Below are 20,975 nucleotides of genomic sequence, written 5' to 3'. Positions count from 1 at the left end.
TTCAGGAGCAGGTTATTCAGTTTCCATGTAGTTGTGTGGTTTTAAGTGAGTCTCTTAATCCTGAGTTCCTATTTATTGCACTGTGGTCTGAGAGACTGTTTGTTATGATTTCCATTCTTTTGCATTTGCTGAGGAGTGTTTTACTTCCAATTATCTGGTTGATTTTAGAGTAAGTGTTATGTGGTGCTGAGAAGAATGTATATTCTGTTGATTTGGGGTGGAGAGTTCTATAGGTGTCTATTAGGTCCCCTTGGAGCTGAGTTCAAGTCCTGAATATCCTTGTAATTTTCTGTCTTGTTGATCTAATATTGACAATAGGGTGTTAAAGTCTCCCATTATTATTGTGTGGGAGTCTACGTCTCTTTGTAGGTCTCTAAGAACTTGCTTTATGAATGGATACTCCTGTATTGGGTGCATATATATTTAGGAGAGTCAGCTCTTCTTGTTGCATTGATCCCTTTACAATTATGTAATGGCCCTCTTTGTCTCTTTTGATCTTTGTTGGTTTAAAGTCTGTTTTATCAGAGACCAGGATTGCAACCCCTGCTTTTTTTTTTTTTCGCTTTCCATTTGCATGGTAAATATTCCTCCATCCCTTTATTTTGAGCTTATGTGTGTCTCTGCATGTGAGATGGATCTTCTGAATATAGCACACTGATAGGTCTTGACTCTTTATTCAATTTGTAAGTCTGTGTCTTTTTAATTGGGGCATTTAGCTTGTTTACATTTAAGGTTAATATTGTTATGTGTGAATTTGATCCTGTCATTATGATGCTAGCTGGTTATTTTGCCCGTTAGTTGGTGCAGTTTATTAATAGGGTCGATGGTCTTTACAATTTGGTATGTTTTTGCAGTGGCTGGTACCAGTTTTTCCTTTCCATGTTTAGTTCTTCCTTCAGGAGCTCTTGTAAGGCAGGCCTGGTTGTGAGAAGATCTCTCAGCATTTATTTGTCTGTAAAGGATTTTATTTCTCCTTTGCTTGTGAAGCTTAGTTTGGCTGGATATGAAATTCTGGGTTTAAAATTCTTTTCTTTAAGAATGTTGAATATTTGCCCTCACTCTCTTCTGGCTTGTGGGGTTTCTTCTGAGAGATCCGCTGTTAGTCTGATGAGCTTCCCTTCATGGGTAACCCAATGTTTCTCTCTGGCTGCTCTTAACATTTTTTCCATCTTTTTTTTTTTTTTCTTTGAGACGGAGTCTTGCTCTGTCGCCCAGGCTGGAGTGCAGTGGCGCGATCTCGGCTCACTGTAAGCTTCGCCTCCTGGGTTCACGCCATTCTCCTGCCTTAGCCTCCAGAGTAGCTGGGACTACAGGCACCTGCCACCATGCCCGGCTAATTTTTTGTATTTTTAGTAGAGATGGGGTTTCACCGTGTTAGCCACGATGGTCTTGATCTCCTAACCTTATGATCCACCTGCCTCGGCCTCCCAAAGTGCTGGGACTACAGGCGTGAGCCACCGCGCCCGGCCTTTTCCATCATTTTAACCTTGGTGAATCTGACAATTATGTGTCTTGGGGTTGCTCTTCTTGAGGAGTATATTTGTAGTGTTCTCTGTATTTCCTGAATTTGAGTGTTTGCCTGTCTTACTAGGTTGGGGAAGTTCTCCTGGATAGTATCTCCTGTGTTTTCCAACTTGGTTCCATTCTCTCCGTCACTTTCAGGTACATCAATCAAACGTAGATTTGGTCTTTCACATAGTCCCATATTTCTTGGATGCTTTGTTCCTTTTCACTCTTTCTTCTCTAACCTTGTCTTTTCACTTTATTTCATTAAGTTGATCTTCAATTTCTGATATCCTTTCTTCCACTTGATCGATTTGGCTATTGATACTTGTGTGTGCTTCACGAAGTTCTTGTACTGTGTTTTTCAGCTCCATCAGGTCATTTATGTTCTTCTCTAAACTGGTTATTTTAGTTAGCAATTCCTCTAACCTTTTTTCAAGGTTCTTATCTTCCTTGCATTAGGTTAGAACATGCTCCTTTAGCTTGGAGGAGTTTGTTATTACCCACCTTCTGTAGCCTACTTCTGTCCATTTGTCAAACTCATTCTCTATCCAGTTTTGTTCCCTTGCTGGTGAGGAGTTGTGATCCTTTGGAGGAGAAGAGGTGTTCTGGTTTTTGGAATTTTCAGCCTTTTTGCCCTGGTTTCTCTCCATCTTTATCTATCTACCTTTTATCTACCTTTGGTGTTTGATGTTGGTGACTTTTGGATGGGGTCTCTGAGTGGACATCCTTTTTGTTGATATTGATGCTATTCCTTTCTGTTTGTTAGTTTTCCTTCTAACTGTCAGGCCCCTCTGCTTCAGGTCTGCTGGAGTTTGCTGGAGGTCCACTCTAGACCCTGTTTGCCTGGGTATCACCAGCAAAGGCTGCAGAACAGCAAAGATTGCTGCCTGTTCCTTCCTCTGGGAGCTTCGTCCCGGAGGGGCACCTGCCAGATGCTAGCTGGAGCTCTCCTGTATGAGGTGTCTGCGGGCCCCTACTGGGAAGTATCTCCCAGTTAGGAGACACAAGGGTCAGGGACCCACTTGAGGAGGCAGTCTGACCTTTAGCAGAGCTTGAACGCTGTGCTGGGAGATCCGCTGCTTTCTTCAGAGCCATTAGACAGGGGCGTTTAAGTCTACTGAGCCTGCTCCCACAACCTCCCCTTGCCCCAGGTGCTCTGTCCCAGGGAGATGGGAGTTTTATGTATATGCATCTGATTGGGGCTGCTGCAGATGCACTGCCCAAAGAGGAGGAATCTAGAGAGGCAGTCCGGCCACAGCGGACTCCACCTAGTTCGAACTTCCATGTGGCTTTGTTTACACTGTGAGGGTAAAACTGCCTACTTAAGCCTCAGCAATGTGGATGCCCTTCCCTGCACCAAGCTCGAGCATCGCAGGTCGACTTCAGACTGCTGCGCTGGCAGTGAGAATTTCAAGCCAGTGGATCTTAGCTTGTTGGGCTCTGTGGGGGTGGGACCTGCTGAGCCAGACCGCGTGACTCCCTGGCTTCAGCCCTCTTTTCAGAGGAGTGATTGGTCCTGTGTCTCTCTGGCCTTCCAGGTATCACTGGGGTATGAAAAAAAAAAACTCCTGCACCTAGTTGGTGTCTGCCCAAATGGCCACCCAGTTTTGTACTTGAAACCCAGGTCCCTGGTGGCATAGGCACCAGAGGGAATCTCCTGGTCTGTGGGTTGGGAAGACCATTGGAAAAGTACAGTATGTGGGCCGGAGTGCACTGTTCGTCACGGCACAATCCCTCATAGCTTCCCTTGGCTAGAAGAGGGAGTTCCCTGACCCCTAGCGCTTCCCGGGTGAGGCGACGCCCCACCCTGCTTCGCCTTGCCCTCTGTGGGCTGCACCCACTGTCCAACCAGTCCTAATGAGATGAACTGGGTACCTCAGTTGGAAATGCATTAATCACCTGCCTTCTGCATTGATCTCACTGAGAGCTGCAGACTGGAGCTGTTCCTATTCAGCTATCTTGCCAGCACCCCTGAAGCAAATTTCTAGGGTGTATTCTTGGCATGTGAGATGGGGCTGGGGGTGTTAACATTGCTATACTTGGGGGGGGAGTCTGAAGTAATGTTTCTTATACCTTTTGGGGGAAGTGCTAAAGATCTTTCCTCCTCAGGTTCCGTGTTCAGGTACTTGAGACTTTGGGCCATTGAAGCTCTGTGATACTCATAGTGCTGTCAGCTGAGTTTGGTGGCAGTTGTAGGAAAGGGCATGATGCGAGAAGGTGGCAGACATCCTTGGACTTGGTAGTCATGTGACCCAGGGATGAGGGAAGAGGATGGGGAGCAGCAGGTTAATCATAGGCCCCGTAAATAGGACTAAAGGAAATTATACTTTCAGGGCCAGGCTTGCATGTGGTAAGATTTCATGCCCAAGAAGAAGGCTTTTAATGTCCTCAAATTGCATTCCATAGAATTATCAGTATTCTATGAAAATGACTATTGTGGTCTATGTTAGTAGGATATGAAGTTCTGAATTATTGTGTATAATTTTATTATAGAAAACAAGGTCAATGGTATATTTTAGTATAAATGCATATTTAGTAAGGGGAAGAGAGCTGTGTTGTGGAGAAATAGGTCAGACGTTCTAGCAGTGATGCGTACTTCTGAACTTAATCTAAGAACAATTTCTATGATGGGGCAGGTTAGTCTGTTTGGCCAAGGGTAGAGGACACTTTTGTAACCAGCAGGGCAGAATCAGTCCTGACCTTTGGGGATCAGGTACTTCACAGGCAGTTAACCTTCACATCCCTGTGGCATTAAGATGAAAATAGAGTGTAAAACCACTTCTGTTTTTCTGGAGACTTGGAGAATTCACGGTCTAAGTGTGGTGGTGAACAAGGCACATGAAAAAATCATGCTACCTTTTGACATATTTGACTAGTTGGGTACTGTGATGGGGTTGGTGATTGGTCAGTGGTGGTGTACAGCCATGTTAACATTGATGCTGATGTTAGGGCAAACAGTTTGGTTAGGCTGCATAAAAGTAATATTGAAAAGAGCTTCTCATAAGGACATCTGGATTCTAGTTCTGTCTTTGCTTCTTTGTAACCTTCAGAGTAGTATCACATAGGTGCTAGGAGTTTTAATTTCCTGTGTAAAGATAGGGGTTGTCTGGATCATAGTTCCCAAATTCAGGGACAGAAAAGTTATATAAATCAATAAGGCCCAGTTTAAGAGGGATTGATGGGGGTTATGTCGAACTCGGCTCAATTTTGGCCCAGTCTTGTTGATTGATTGAGAGAAATTAGAAATCTGGGCTGATTTATGAAAACAGTTTCAAATTTAGAATCCCCTACCTACAGGTTAGGGTTCAAGTTCCACGATCTGGTCCAGGATTTCCTCTCTGTTCTTGTGGTGCCCACAAGATTGTGCTTCACTGTCCTTCAGTTGCAGGTACAACTGACCAAGGCCTCCAACTACTTGAAGAAATCCATCAGTGCTTTTGCTCTGAGGCCACAGTTCTCATGACTGTACCTAGCTAGTGACTAAGCTTGGAGGGGACACTAAGGCAGGCCTATTCCTGAGAACACTCTAGTGGTCGACATTGGTTCAGGGATTCTTTTTGTTTGTTTATTTTGTTTGTTTTGAGATGGAGTCTTGATCTGTTGCCCAAGCTGGAGTGCAGTGGTGTGATGTCAGCTCACTGCAACCTCTGCCTCTGGATTCAAGCAATTCTCTGGCCTCAGCCTCCCAAGTAACTGGGATTACAGGCTGGAGTGCAATGGTGTGATCTTGGCTCAATGCAACCTCTGCCTCCCAGGTTCAAACAGTTCTCCTGCCTCAGCCTCCTGAGTAGCTGGGGTTACAGGCACCATGGCTGGCTAATTTTTTTTGTATTTTTCATAGAGACGGGGTTTCACTATCTTGGCCAGGCTGGTCTCGAACTCCTGACCTTGGGTGATTCACCTGCCTCGGCCTCCCAAAGTGCTAGCATTACAAAGTGCTAGCATTACAAGGGTGAGCCACTGCAACCTCTGCCTCCCGGGTTCAAGTGATTCTCCTGCCTCAGCCTCCCAAGTAGCTGGGATTACAGGCATGTACCACAATGCCCAGCTAATTTTGTGTGTGTGTGTGTTTTTTTGTTTTTTTTTTTGAGACGGAGTCTCGCTCTGTCACCCAGGCTGGAGTGCATTGGCCGGATCTCAGCTCACTGCAAGCTCCGTCTCCTGGGTTTACGCCATTCTCCTGCCTCCCTCAGCCTCCCGAGTAGCTGGGACTACAGGCGCCCGCCACCTCTCCCGGCTAGTGTTTTTTTTGTATTTTTTAGTAGAGACGGGGTTTCACTGTGTTAGCCAGGATGATCTCGATCTCCTGACCTCGTGATCCACCCGTCTCGGCCTCCCAAAGTGCTGGGATTACAGGCTTGAGCCACCACGCCCGGCCTAATTTTGTGTTTTTAGTAGAGACGGGGTTTCTCCTTGTTGGTCAGGCTGGTCTTGGACTCCCGACTTCAGGTGATCTGCCTGCCTCAGTCCCCGAAAATGCTGGGATTACAGGCATGAGCCACCACACCTGGACGGCTTCAGCTTTCTTGAGAAAGACTTCCTTCTTTGTCTGTCTGGATGGCAGGATTTTATCAGACTGAATACTTAAGTGTTTTCTTTTATAACTTTCATAATATTTTGTGCATAAACCATTTAACTTACCATGTAATAATATACTCTTTTGTGTATTTGTTTTCTATCCATTTGAGTGTGAACCCAGGGACTTTAATTCCGTTGTTTATTAGTGCATTGATTTGTTAATTCCACATTTATTTATTTATTTTTTGAGACGGAGTCTCGCTCTGTTGCCCAGGCTGGAGTGCAGTGGCGTGATCTCAGCTCACTGCAAGCTCCGCCTCCTGGTTTCACGCCATTCTCCTGCCTCAGCCTCCCGAGTAGCTGGGACAACAGGTGACTGCCACCACACCTGGCTAATTTTTTGTATTTTTTTTTAGTAGAGACGGGATTTTACTGTGTTAGCCAAGACTCAATCTCCTGACCTCATGATCCGCCCACCTCGGCCTTCCAAAGTGCTGGGATTACAGGCGTGAGCCACTGCCCCCGGCCCTCATTTGTTTATTTTTTTGAGACAGAGTCTTGCTTTGTTACACAAGCTGGAGAGCAGTGGCATGATCTTGGCTCACTGCAACCTTTGCCTGCTAGATTCAAGTGATTTTTGAATGGCCTCAGCCTCCCGTGTAGCTGGGATTACAGGTGCCCTCCACCACATCCAGCTAATTTTTGTAGTTTTAGTAGAGATGGGGTTTCACCAGGTTGGTCAGGCTGGTCTTGAACTTCTGGCCTCAAGTAATCTGCCCGCCTCAGCCTCCCAAAGTGCTGGGATTACAGGTGTGAGCCTGATCCACATTTATTTCTTAATTTGACTAGTTTACCCACGTTCTAGGTACTGGAAATAAGGATGGGAAGACAAACATTCATATTCAACAAATATTAATTAAACATCTATTAAGTGTTGGGCAGAGTGCAAGGGCATTCCATGGGTGTTATTTGTGTTTCCTCAGCAGCTAGTGCAGGCAAATATACCTTCCATCGATGTGTGCGAAATGTGATAGCATAGCAAAAATGCTCCATGGGAGAACTTTGTAGTCACGCATTAGGGCACACAAAGCTGCTGATCTGGCTGTGATGGGCTCTGGAGATAGGATTTGCTGGAAGGCTTACCTCAGTGGAATTTTGTTTCCAAATCATTGGAGGTTACTTACTTCCTGGGGAAGAGATTCTCACTGGGAGGTGGGAGTTTGTTAGATGGAATGCACAGACTGTGCACCAGGGAGAGACAAGGCCCCTGGGTCTTGGTGGGTGCTCTGCAACTGCCTAGCTGTGTGATTTACTGGAGGTTAAGTATCCCTCCAAAGCTTCCATTTCTCTTGTAAGTGAATAAGGGAACTTTCTGGCTCTAAAATATGGGATTTCTATGTAATATTAAACTTTGTATAAAGTATATGTGGCACACATGAGTGCTTTTCACTAAATATTTCCTATTCTCCTGGATAGATGGTAGGATTGCATCCTCCCCCTGGTCAAAGCCAACTAAGTGTGAGCAGAAGTGATGTGAGTAACTTTGAGATGGGAATTTTAGGAGCCAGTGTTCAGTTAGCTATATTCTTTGTCCCTGCCTCCAATTGAGGAAGCATGAGTGGAGTTGGAACCTCTATCAGCCAGGGTCTTTGAGTGACTATGAGGATCAGAGCTTCTTGGTAGATTTGTTATGGGCATATTTAGTGATAGATAAACCTTTGCTGTTAAGCCAGTGGGATGTTGGGGTTGTTACATTTAAGGTTTAACTTGAACTATTCTAATTGAAATTTAAAAGAAGAATGTAGCTGAATGTGCCATACCTCTCAGGTAGATTTTAAATACCTTTTTATATTCACACACATCCTTTGCAAAATGTAACCTTAAAATTAGAAAACACTTAAAAATGTGAAATGCACATGAAGTTTTATTCATGCGTATGTTTTTCTCCTGCCCTTTTTCATCTCACCAGATCTTTCCTAGGTAGGTTCACATTGGCAGCAATACAAATGCCTAACAGAGCTGTTCTCCATACTTTGCTTTTAGGATCTCCTATATATACAGCACCAGAAGTTGTGAGGGGTGCTGACTTTTCCATCTCCAGTGACCTCTGGTCTTTGGGCTGTCTGCTTTATGAAATGTTTTCAGGTAATTGTTTCCTGAATAGGTATAAAATCAGATATGACTAAAATAAAACCAGGTTAAGTCTGTAGTTTGCAGATGTTTTACTTACAAGATGTTAAAAAACTTGATTTTTAAAAATTTTGAGACAGTCTCGCACTGTCACCCAGTCTGGAGTGCAGTGACACGATCTCAGCTCACTGCAGCCTCTGCCTCTTGGGTTCAAGCCATTCTCGTGCCTCAGCTTCCTGAGTAGCTGGGCTTACAGGTGCCCACCACTATGCCAGGCAATGTTTTGTATTTTTAGTAGAGACAGGATCTCACCATGTTGACCAGGCTGGTCTTGAATGCCTGACCTCAAGTGATCTGCCTACTTAGGCCTCCCAAAGCTCTGGGATTATAGGCATGAGCCACTATGCCTGGGCAAAAAACCTGTGACCTTATTAAATTTTTTTTTTTTTTTTTTGAGACGGAGTCTCAGCTCTGTCCCCCAGGCTGGAGCATAGTGGCCGGATCTCAGCTCACTGCAAGCTCCGCCTCCCGGGTTTACGCCATTCTCCTGCCTCAGCCTCCCGAGTAGCTGGGACTACAGGCGCCCGCCACCTCGCCCGGCTAGTTTTTTGTATTTTTTTTAGTAGAGACGGGGTTTCACCGTGTTAGCCAGGCTGGTCTCGATCTCCTGACCTCGTGATCCGCCCGTCTCGGCCTCCCAAAGTGCTGGGATTACAGGCTTGAGCCACCGCGCCCGGCCGACCTTATTAAATTTTTATATATACTGATTTTGGCTGAGTTGCTTGGTATCTAGGCATATGCAGATTCCTAGAAACTTCTTGACAAATAGGTAGTTTTTCATGATAATCTGGAATGCTGAAATGTGCTTAACTCAAAAACTGTGATGATTAGAAATTTTTGTAAAGATGCCTTGCAACTGTGTATTATTCAGATGCGTTGAATGGCCTATACACCCATTGGTTCATAGTAGTGGTCCATATGTGTGTTTGTGTATTTGTTAGGATGATAATACGTTTTGAATTAAGAGAAATATAAATTATATAGGCAGTGCCTGGTACGTACTAGGCATTAGCTATTCCTGTATATTTTTTCTAGAAGTTGTATAATCTTGAAATATCTGTAGTGGAGATGAGAATTATTGGTGATAGCAGACTTCTTTAATTTTTCAAGTTTTCATATGATTTCAGGAAAACCTCCATTCTTCTCAGAAAGTATTTCAGAATTAACTGAAAAGATCTTATGTGAAGATCCTTTGCCACCTATTCCAAAAGGTAAGATTTCTTATGATAAAAATGAAATTAATTTACATTTTCCACTGATTAAAGGTGTACCTTTATCCAAAGTTTGCTTTTATTGATTCGTAACTCCCCAAAGTTACCTTTTACAAATGATCCCAAGTTGATATTTTTAGAAATGTTAGTATTTCCTTTGACATTTTTTAAAGATGCTGAAACAGAGAACAAAGTACTAATAGATTTCCCTCATTTAAAAACAAATTATTTTGTACATCTATATCACAAAAAGTATGGCTTAAAGACTTAAGAAACTTAAACACTCATGTGACATTACTTTTTGTATGTATCATTTACTTTGTAGTCATATCCCATGTGGTTATTTCTATCTCCTGTTGGAACAAATCCGCCGTTTCCTTATCCTGATCAATCAGAATGCTACCCTTATGAGTTTTAAAAATCTTTATTTTATATATATATATATATATTTATTTATTTTTGAGACAGAGTCTCACTCTGTTGCCCAGGCTGGAATGCAGTGGCGTGATCTTGGCTCACTGCAACCTCTGCCTCCTGGGTTCAAGCCATTCTCCTGCCTCAGCCTTCCGAGTAGCTGGGATTACAGGTGCCCGCCACGGCACCCGGCTAATTTTTTGGTTTTGTTTTTTAGTAGAGACGGGGTTTCACCATCTTGGTCAGGCTGGTCTCGAACTCCCGACCTCATGATCCACCCACCTCAGCCTCCCAAAGTGCTGGGATTACAGGCATGAGCCATTGCACCCGGCCTAAAAATCTTTAAAATTAGATACAGTTGTAGTATTTTTAAAGTGTTGGAACTTTAATCATATAAATTGTGGTTAATGTAATGATCTATCAGCAATAATTTTTAAGGAAAGAAAAAAGAAGGCACAAATGCAGTAAAACATTTTGCTATACATTGTTAAAGTTTATCTTACGACACATAAATGAAAACAGGATTCTGCAAAAATTAGTGCTGTGTATATATGTATATATTTATTATTATTATTATTTTATTATTATTATTATTTTTTTTAAGAGAACAGGGTTCTGCTGTGTCACTCAGGCTGGAGTGCAGTGGTGCAGTCAGCCTCCCGAGTAGCTGGGACTGCAGGCGCACACCACTGGGAATGGCTAATTTTAAAATTTTTTTGTGGAGACAGGATCTTGCTATATTGCCTAGCTTGTCCTGAACTCCTGGCCTTGATTGAGCCGCCTGCCTTGGCCTCCCAGAGTGCTGGGATTTCAAGTATGAGCCACAATGTGTGGCCATTACTACTACTTTTAACCATAGACTGATGACCTGGATATGGTATATAACTAATTTAAAAAGACAAAACATTATGAGATTAGTGGTATTGGACAGTGTCATAATATAATGCTTCTTATTTCTGTTAAAAATCTTAAAAGAGGGATTGCAAATATTCTAATCATAGTACTTTGTAATGCAAAGTTGTTCAAGTTAGGAATACTTCAAAGAATAAGGTATAATTAATAGTTAATTAGGGCTGAACATGGTGGCACACACCTGTAATCCTAGCACTTTGGGAGGCCGAGGTGGGTGGATCGCCTGAGGTCACGAGTTCATGACCAGCCTGGCTATCATGGTGAAACCCCGTCTCTACTAAATATAAAAAAATTAGCCAGGCATGGTGGCACATGCCTGTAATCCGAGCTACTTGGGAGGCTGAGACAGGAGAATCGCATGTACCTGGGAAGCAGAGGTTGCAGTGAACCGAGATCACACCATTGCACTCCAGCCTGGGCAACAAGAGTGAAACTCCTTCTCAAAAAGAAAAAAAATTTGGAGCTGAGCTTAGTGGTTCACACTTGTAATCCCAGCACTTTAGGAGATCCAAGGCAGGTGGATCACTGAAGCCCAGGAGTTTGAGACTAACTTAGGCAGCATAGTGAGACCCCATCTCTACAAAAAATAAACAAAAGTTAGGCATGGTGGTGCATGCCTGTAGTCCCAGCTACTCTGGAGGCTGGAGTGAGAGGATCACTTGAGCCTGAGAGGTAGAGGCTGGAGTGAACCATGATCGTGCCGCTGCACTCCAGCCTGGGTGACAGAGCGAGACTCTATCTCAAAAAACCCCCCCAAAATAGTTGAAGACAAGTGTTTGAGTTTGTTAAGCTGGTGATTCTTATTGGGATTGTTCAGTGAAGAGAAGGCTTAGAGGTTTGTTAAGACTTAGTTTTTGAGATTTACATTTCCTTTTTGTGATCTAGGAAAATATGTTTTTAATCTTTGTGTTCTGTACCTCCCCATTCTGCCCCATTAAATGGAGGATATAATTGTTGTTAATGGATTTAGAGTTCTCTTAATAATAATTTATGTGTTTAAAATACTATTACTTTAAATGTTGATGTAAGAGATAAAAATAAAATTGATATGTATTTACTACTTACCATTTTTTCTTGGAAATTAATTTGTTTATAGATTCTTCTCGTCCTAAAGCTTCTTCAGATTTTATTAATTTGCTTGATGGGTTACTTCAAAGAGATCCTCAAAAAAGGTTGGGACAGTATTTTGATTTTTTTTTCTTTTTCTTTTGACTTCTGTAAATGGAGTAAGGGACAGTATTTTAATGGGAATAAATAGTGGAATATTTTCCCCCTTTTATGCACTTCTAAAATGGTGCTGTTCTTAATATACAAATTGTTATTCAAATTATTATTTTTTAAAGAAGTCTGACTTTTGATTAAAAGTGCTTCTCTCAGTTTGCAGGTGTTTTTAATCATGAGGAATTTTTGAGGTCAGTTTCTCTTTTCAAGTATTAAGTAGTTGACAAATTTTCTTATAATTCCCGAATCCAAGAAGTACCATTTCTTGTATTTTGTATTTCAGGCTAAAACTGTTTGACTATTGACCTAGGGATGATATTGTCAAGTTAAGTTGCTGTTAACTGAGTGATATTTAATGTGACCTGTTTTTATGACAAGCCTGTCATAATGGGGATATTAAGTGATAGGATAATAGGCACCTTGTGAATTTTCTGTCAGTGATGGCAGTGTTAGAAATCATTGTTGAGGCACAGGGTAGGGGAGGCTAGGAGGTGGACCAGAGTGGGAAAGAGGCCCAGGCAACTAATTTCTGGCTCTGGTTCTGTCACTAGATAACTGGGATGCAGGGATGGGAGGAGGGTTCTGTTTATAAAATGGAGAATAAATTTAGTGTAGCATATATAAGAGTCCACTCTTTTATTAAATATGTTTTAAAAACTGCAGAAGGAAATGCTGATTTTTGTATAAGCTGTAGGACAAACATCCTTTACTTACATTAGAATGCTTTCAACATTAGTGTTATTTTGGTGGATAGTTTTTCAGACATCTTTTGATAGGATGTAACTATACCTAATTTACTTAAGAGAGTGTATCTACATATCCCTACATTTATAACCCTATGCTATATAATTTTCTTGCTTACACAGGACCACTCCATAACCTATTTTTTTCTCTCATGGTACATTATGCATATTTTTCCATTTCCATTTCTGAGTCTTGCTTTGTCACCCAGGCTGGAGTGCAGTGATGCAATCTTGGCTCACTGCATCCTCCACCTCCTGGGTTCAAGTGTTTCTCATGCCTCAGCCTCCTGAGTAACTGGGATTTCAGGTGCATGCCACCATCCCCAGCTCATTTTTGTGTTTTTAGTGGAAATGGGGTTTCACCATGTTGGCCATGCTGGTCTCGAACTCCTGACCTCAAGCAGTTCCACCTGCCTCGGCCTCCCAAAATGCTGGGATTACATGTGTGAGCCACTGTACCTGGCTGCTTGGTCATTTTAAATGGCTGTAGAATGTACATACAATTACCTATAAAAAAGTAAACGTTTAGAATGCCTCTTGATTTGTAATATTATATATGTTGTTACGGTAAATATCCTTTTGTGACTTTTTAAAATGTTTTTGGGTTTACTTGGGTAATTATCTCTTTCATGTGAGTTTCTTAAAGTGGAATGGCTTGCTAAAGGCTGAGAGCATTTAAACAGTTTGATACATTTCCTACATTCTAGGAACATGTGCTGATTTACACTCCCAGCAACAATATGTTAGAAAGCTCCTTCCCTCCCACTCATCTATAGTGTGCCTTGTTGATCTACATTTTTGTCAGTTTGATGGGTGAAAATAAATTTTACTTCGTTGGCTATTTTTATTTCTCTTTTAGTGAACCATAAGAGCTTTTTGTGTAAAGGAATATTATATGTGGTTGCAAATTCTATTATTTGTGCTTTACTTTTGATTGGAGTAATTTTATTCAATACAGAAGTTTTGAGTGATTAGTCAACTATAAATTCTTTTCTTTTTTGTTTTAAAGTTTCAGTCAGGCTTAATTTTCCCACTCTGGTGAGTATGCCTACAGGTATACTGTATTAGTAGTGAAACTTAATCTTTTGAAAATGAGCCTGAGTTTTAAATACAGCCTAAAGTCATTTTAATGCAAGTGAACTAGCTAGGTAATATTATTTTGATTCCTAAACAAGGTGTGAATGTATATGATTATGAAGCTGATATTCTTTCTCTGCCCCGGCACCCCCTCCTGAGATGGGGTCTCACTCTGTCACCCAGGCTGAAGTGCAGTGGTGTGATCTTGGCTCGCTGCAACCTCTGCTTCCCAGGCTCAAGAGATTCTTCCACCTCAGCCTCCCAAGTAGCTGGGATTATAGGTGTGGGCCAGCACACCCAACTAATTTTGTATTTTTTGTAGAGATGGGGTTTTGCCACATTGTCCAGGCTGATCTTGAAATCCTGGACTCAAGCAATCTGCCCACCTTGGCCTCCCAAAGTGCTGGGATTACAGGTGTGAACCACCGCGCCTGGGCTGATATTCTTATTTATTCCCGAATGAAGTTCTAACAGAATAGTTCCAAAACTTAAATGTGTCAGTCAGGGTAAGTAAAATAATCTTGCCTCTGTTGTGAAATAAAGGATGACAGGATTATAGATATCTGATATATTTACTTTAGAATTTCAAATTATTTATCAATTCCCTTTTTCCCACGCTGGTTGAAGAACCCAGACTCTATGGAATTTGAACCCTGAAACTTCTAATCCTTACTTATCAGACTGTTTCATTCTGTACCATTTAAGGCTTCTGAATTGTTTCTTTTTATCTTGCTGTCTAAAAGAGGTTAATTGCATACAAAAATGAAATAATAAAATATAAAATAATTTCAAAGGTACATATGTACCTTTAGGAGATACAAATTGTAAAATCCGATATGTGTAATTGGGACATGTCTTGGGAGTTTTTCATGGTAAATCATGTTAAAGTAGAGTTTTAACATTTATGTTTTTTAAAGATTAACTTGGACAAGGCTACTGCAGCATTCATTTTGGAAGAAAGCTTTCGCTGGACCAGATCAGGAATCAAGCATGGAAGATCTCAGTCTCAGGTAGTATACACTTACCTTCGTGTATAAGACATAGTTACTGGACACTTAAGCCCATTACTATTCTAATTATACAACATCTATGACCTGAATTTCTCTGCTTTTGTAGTAGGAGAAAATCCAGCATTTGTTTAATTAAGGGTTGCTTAAGGAGTTTACTCGTGATATTTTTGTGTTCTTAATTTTGCATATTTTCTGTTGTTATTCTTTAGTCATTGATATAATATGATAATCATTAGTTCTGTTACCAAATACATCTGGCTTCCCACCTCCCAAGTATATGGTAGGATCTTTTTTCTCCCCTTTAAGTTAGGTGTGGTCATGTGACTTGTTTTGGGTAACAAAATGTTAGCAAAAGTAATATGTGTTATTCCCAGATCCAAAGTTGAAGAGCAGCAGTAATTTACCACATGATGAGGTAATTGGGAAGAAAAATGTCAAAATGGAGTTCTAGCCTGGATTTTTTTTTTTTTTTTTTTTTTTTTTTTTGAGACAACGTCTCACTCTGTCATCTAGGCAGGAGTGTAGTGGTACAATGATGGCGCATTGCAGCCTTGACCTCCCTGGGCTCAGATGATCCTCCCACCTCAGCATCCTGAGTAGCTGAGACTATAGTTGTGCGCCACTACACTCAGCTAATTATTGTATTTTTAGTAGAGACAGGATTTCACCATTTTGCCCAGGCTGGTTTCAAACTCCTGGCTTCAAGTGATTTGCCTGCCATGGCCTCTCAAAGTGCTAGGATTATAGGCGTGAGCACCATGCCTGGTCTGTCAGCCTGGATCTTTTTTTTTTTTTTTTTTTAATTTGTTAAAAACAAAAAAGAGGAGACAAGTTCTCACTATGTTGCCCAGGCTGATCTCGAACTTCGGAGTTCAAGCGGTCCGTCTGCCTCAGCCTCCCAAAGTGCTGGGATTACAGGTGTGCACCACCACGCCTGGCCTTAGCCTGGATCTTGAGGGACTACAGTGACATAGCTTTCCTGCCAGTCTTTGATGGCTATATGGATGAGGGAGGCATAAAGTTAAGAGATTCTGTAACTTTGCTAAATGTCATGTGTAGTTTAATTATCTTCTCCAACCTCTTCTTCTAACACAAAACTATAGAGAACTCCAAAGTAAGTTTGATTGTGTTGGTTTTCTCCAATAATAGCAGAAACACAATGGAGTGTTCTGGGCCACAAGATTCCAAGGAGCTTTTGCAGAATGCTCAGAGTAGACAAGCAAAAGGGCACAAGAGCGGTCAACCACTAGGTCACTCTTTCAGACTAGGTAAGCTTTTATTTGAGCACATTCATATAATGTTTGAGGCCGGGCGCGGTGGCTCAAGCCTGTAATCCCAGCACTTTGGGAGGCCGAGACGGGCGGATCACGAGGTCAGGAGTTTGAGACCATCCTGGCTAACACGGTGAAACCCCGTCTCTACTAAAGAATACAAAAAACTAGCCGGGCGAGGTGGCGGGCGCCTGTAGTCCCGGCTACTCGGGAGGCTGAGGCAGGAGAATGGCGTAAAAACCCGGGAGGCAGAGCTTGCAGTGAGCTGAGATCCGGCCACTGCACTCCAGCCTGGGCGACACAGCGAGACTCCGTCTCAAAAAAAAAAAAAAAAAAAAAAAAAAAAAAAAAAGTTTGAGAGAGTTCCTAATTTCAATGTTATGTCCCTTTAAATCTTTGTATATGTTATGCCTTGCATGTGATATTTTTGTTCTTTTCTGTGTAACATATTACTTTCCTGCTACAGAAAATCCAACTGAGTTTCGGCCTAAGAGTACTCTTGAGGGTCAGTTGAATGAATCCATGTTTCTTCTCAGGTAGGTAAAATGAAAAAAGAGGGATCAATGTGAGACAAAAGTTAAATTTTCTTAAAGCGTCTGCTATCTTGGTGCAAACCATGTTACACAGAGATAAAGAACAGGGATTTTAGTGCCAAATTCCAGTTTCACTCTCCAATTTCAAAGTTGCAGTTAGGTGGTAGCCAGTGAAATGTAGATTTTGCTATATATAGGATTTTTGAAAATTTTTAACCAAACCAACTTATTTTTTACCAAAGCAACTCATTATTTCCATTTGTAAGAATTAATGCCTCTTCATTTTGTTCTTTAACTTAAAATAGAATTGAACTTAAAATTTCAGAAGTCCAGGTTGTTTGGTTTGTTTTGTTTTTGAGACAAGATCTCCCTCTGTTGCCGAGGCTGGAGTGCAGTGGCGTGATCTTGGTTTATTGTAACCTCTGCCTCCTGGATTCAAGTGATCTTGCCACTTCAGCCTCCCGAGTAGCTGTGACTACAGGTGTGTGCCACCAAGCCTGGCTACTTTTTTTGTAGAGACGGTGTTTTGCCATGTTGCTCAGGCTGATCTCGAACTCCTGGGCTTGAGCCGTCTGCCTGCCAATGCACCCAGTTTTTGTTGTTGTTGTTGTTGTTAATGCTTTGAAGGCAAAATCTTTTCTATTTGGGTAAATACTTACAGAAAAGAAGAGGTTCTGTTTTTCTTTAAATCCTTTTTTTATTCTTTATTTTTATTTTATTTTATTTTTTTGAGATGGAGTCTTGTTCTACTGTCCAGGCTAGAGTACAGTGGCGTGATCTTGGCTCACTACAGCCTCCACCTCCCAAGTTCAGGTGATTCTCCTGCCTCAGTCTCCCAAGTAGCTGGGACTACAGGGGCCCACCACCTCGCCTGGCTAATTTTTGTATTTTTAGTAGAGACGGGATTTCGCCATGTTGGCCAGCCTGGTCTTGAACTCCTGATCTCAGATGATCCACCCACCTAGGCCTCCTAGAGTGCTGCTATTACAGGCATGGGCCATTGTGCCCAGCCTTTCTTTTACTTTTCTATATGTGAGGCTTAAATAATGTTTGTAATCACTGAAATAATTAAAGTCAGAGTGATATCTTAAAGTGATTAGGACCAATGCATTAAAAAATTTAGTAGTATGGGCCGGGCTCGGTGGCTGATGCCTGTAATCCCAGCACTTTGGGAGGCCGAGGCAGGCAGATTACCTGAGGTCAGGAGATCGAGACAAGCCTGGCCAACATGGTGAAACCCTGTCTCTACTAAAGAAAAAAAAAATTAGCCGGGTGTGCTGGTGGGTGTCTGTAATTCCAGCTACTTGGGAGGCTGAGGCAAGAGAATTACTTGAACCCAGGAGGTGGAGGTTGCAATGAGCTGAGATTGCACCATTGCACTCCAGCCTGGGCAACAAGAGTGCAACGCTGTCTCAAAAAAAAAAAAAAAAAAAAAAAAGAAAAAAAAATTAGTAGTATGTAAATATTAAAAGTATTTAATATATTTTGTAACGTAGAGAAATAGTTTTGTTTCATGAAATAGGGGTTATAATTATAAATTAAAATTCCTGATATGTTTTACCCATATTTAAATGTAATGTATGTTTATGTATATACATTTTACACATTTTATTATTTATTTATTTATTTATTTATTTATTTATTTATTTATTTTGAGACAGACTCTTGCTCTGTTGCCCAGGCTAGAGTGCAGTGGCGTGATCTCGGCTCACTGCAGCTTCTGCCTCCCTGGTTCAAGTGATTCTCATGCCTCAGCCTCCCAAGTGGCTGGGATTACAGGCATGCACCACCATGCTTGGCTAATTTTTTTTGTGTTTTTAGTAGAGACGGGGTTTCCCCAAGTTGCCCAGCTGGTCTCAAACTCCTGAGCTCAGGTGATCTGCCCGCCTTGGCCTCTCAAAGTGCTGAGATTATAGGTGTGAACCACAGCACCTGGCCCATTTTATACACTTTAAATTTAACTTTTTAGAACCTCCTACAATTTCTGGTATTCGTATTTTATGTACTATGTAAGTATATGTTTAATGAAGGGATCAACAGATAAGTGAATGAGAGTTGAGGATCCTGATACTTGGGAATTTGAAGATGATAATTTTTTTTTTTTTTCCCTTGAGATGGAGTCTTGCTCTGTTGTCCAGGCTGGAGTGCAGTGGTTCGGTCTTGGCTCACTGCAACCTTCACCTCCCCTGTTTAAGCTATTCTCCTGCCCCAGCCTCCCAAGTAGTTGGGACTACAGGCATACACCACCATGCTGGGCTTTTTTTTTTTTTTTCCCCGAGATGGAGTGTCACTTTGTCACCCAGGCTGGAGTGCAGTGGCTTGAACTTGGCTCACTGCAATCTCTGCCTCCTGAGTTAAAGTGATCCTCCTGTCTCAGCCTCCCTAGTAGCTGGGATTACAGGTGCCTGCTACTATGCCTGGCTAATTTTTGTATTTTTAGTAGAAACAGGGTTTTGCCATATTGGCCAGACTGGTCTCAAACTCCTGACCTCAAGTGATCTGAGTGCCTCAGCCTCCCAAAGTGCTGGGATTACGGGAGCGAGCCACTGCACTTGACCCTGAAGGAAATAATTAAAAAATATTAATGATCTGATGGGAAAGATTTCTTAAAATGTGAGAAGCTCAGGCCGGGTGCGGTGGCTCATGCCTGTAATCCCTGCATTTTGGGAGGCTGAGGCAGGTGGATCGTGAGGTAAGGAGTTCTAGACCAGCCTGGCCAAGATGGTGAAACCCTGTCTCTACTAAAAATACAAAGATTAGCCAGGTGCAGTGGCGGGCGCCTGTAATCCCAGCTACTTGGGAGGCTAAGGCACGAGAATCGCTTGTACCCGGGAGGTGGAGGTCGCGGTGAGCCGAGATTGTGCCACTGCACTCCAGCCTGGGCAACAGAGCAAGACTCCATCTCAAAAAAAAAAAAAAAAACAAAGTGAAAAGCTCAAAACCGTGGATCCAGGAAAAGTACAGTGGCCCATACGGTATGGCAGGCATTTATACGTGTAGGAGGAATCATTACAAATAGATAAGGATTGTAACTTCCTTGTTACTTATTTTAAATAGGTGCCAGGGTAATTTCCTTTTCAAGTATTTTCTGATATACAGCTACAAATATTTTTCATTCTTTGTAGAATATCTGATCTATTTTATTTATGTTAATCCTGCCTATACCGGAAGACATTTATAAAAATTAATGCTTGAAGGTTTCTAGTTAAAAAAGAAGATACTGTGTATGGCATGGAAAGTATAAATAAAAGAAATAATACATTAGCCAGGAAATTAATAGCAGTTATAAAAATTATATAAACACAAATTAGATCTAGACTTTTTTAGTGAGAGCATATGGAATCATCATACTCTACCATTTTTCATGAGATGTTTTCTTCCAGAAAACAGTAAACAGAATAAACTTTCTGGAATCTGAATAATGTTAACTGGTATGTATTTTTTCAGTTCTCGTCCTACTCCCAGAACTAGCACTGCAGTGGAAGTAAGTCCTGGTGAGGATATGACTCATTGTTCACCACAGAAGACTTCTCTGACCAAGGTGAGCAGACTTGGGAAATTTTCTTTCTACATAAGATGTAGAAGCTCAAAAGAATAATTGTAAGTTGGTAAATGAATTATGTTTATAAATACAAAATTTACAATAAGGTCATCTTTCCTGATCATTATGGATTTTTCTTGTAGGTACTCTGAGAGAGATATCCCAGTTAGTTGCTTCATAGTTCTTTTTGGTAGGACTTTCCTTGAGATACAGTTGACATACCATACAATTCACCTATTTGAGGTGAACAATTCAGGCTGGGTGTGAATTGTAAATCTTGCACTTTGGGAGGCTGAGGCAGGAGGATCACTTGAGGCCAGGAGTTCGAGACCAGCCTGGCCAACATAGCGAGACCCTGTCCTCACAAAAAATAAAAAACATGAGCTGGGTTTGGTGGTGCACACCTGTAGCCCTAGCCACATGGGAAGCTGAAGTGGGAGGGTTTCTTGAGCCCTGGAGTTTGATGCTGCAGTGAGCTATGACGGCACCACTGTACTCCACCCTGGGTGACAGAGTGAGACCCACCTCTTTAAAAGAAAAAAAAAAAGGTACAATTCAGGGAGCTGTAACATTTTCAGAGGTGTGCAACCATCACCACAGTTTTAGAATTCTTCCATCACCCAACAAAGAAACTACCATTAGCAGTCACTGCCCCCTGCCACTGCATGTTTCTCCAGTTCTTTTCCATGCTTGTACTAGGCAACCCCTAGTATACGTTTTGTCTTTATTATTTTACTTGTTCTGTGCATTTTCTATAAATGGAATCAACAATATGTGGTCTTTTGTTACTAGCTTTTTCCACTTAGCATATGTCTTCTTTGTTTTTTT

The 20,975-nt window shown here is 41.7% G+C and overlaps 1 protein-coding gene across 16 annotated transcripts in view; it reads left to right on the top strand.

The window, feature by feature from the left end:
* Positions 1–20,975, top strand: part of ULK4 (unc-51 like kinase 4) — a 701,729-nt gene that overhangs the window by 40,397 nt on the left and 640,357 nt on the right. For 11 of the 16 annotated variants that reach the window (XR_012431020.1, XM_045385003.3, XM_065540409.2 and 8 more), the window contains 7 exons: positions 8,068–8,169; positions 9,342–9,425; positions 11,848–11,923; positions 14,710–14,802; positions 15,952–16,070; positions 16,540–16,609; positions 20,054–20,147. Coding sequence is in view for 15 of the 16 variants with exons in the window: in XM_045385003.3 (XP_045240938.2) it covers positions 8,068–8,169; positions 9,342–9,425; positions 11,848–11,923; positions 14,710–14,802; positions 15,952–16,070; positions 16,540–16,609; positions 20,054–20,147 (638 nt within the window). In the remaining variant the exon portion in view is untranslated. The remainder of the gene's footprint in view (positions 1–8,067; positions 8,170–9,341; positions 9,426–11,847; positions 11,924–14,709; positions 14,803–15,951; positions 16,071–16,539; positions 16,610–20,053; positions 20,148–20,975) is intronic. The other 5 variants (XM_074031783.1, XM_045385002.3, XM_074031786.1 and 2 more) reach the window with 3 other exon arrangements.

Source organism: Macaca fascicularis, chromosome 2 (genome assembly GCF_037993035.2).
Source record: "Macaca fascicularis isolate 582-1 chromosome 2, T2T-MFA8v1.1".
Taxonomy (NCBI): domain Eukaryota; kingdom Metazoa; phylum Chordata; class Mammalia; order Primates; family Cercopithecidae; genus Macaca; species Macaca fascicularis.
The sequence above is the reverse complement of the archived record's forward strand: the minus strand, read 5'-3'. Positions and strand labels throughout refer to the sequence as shown.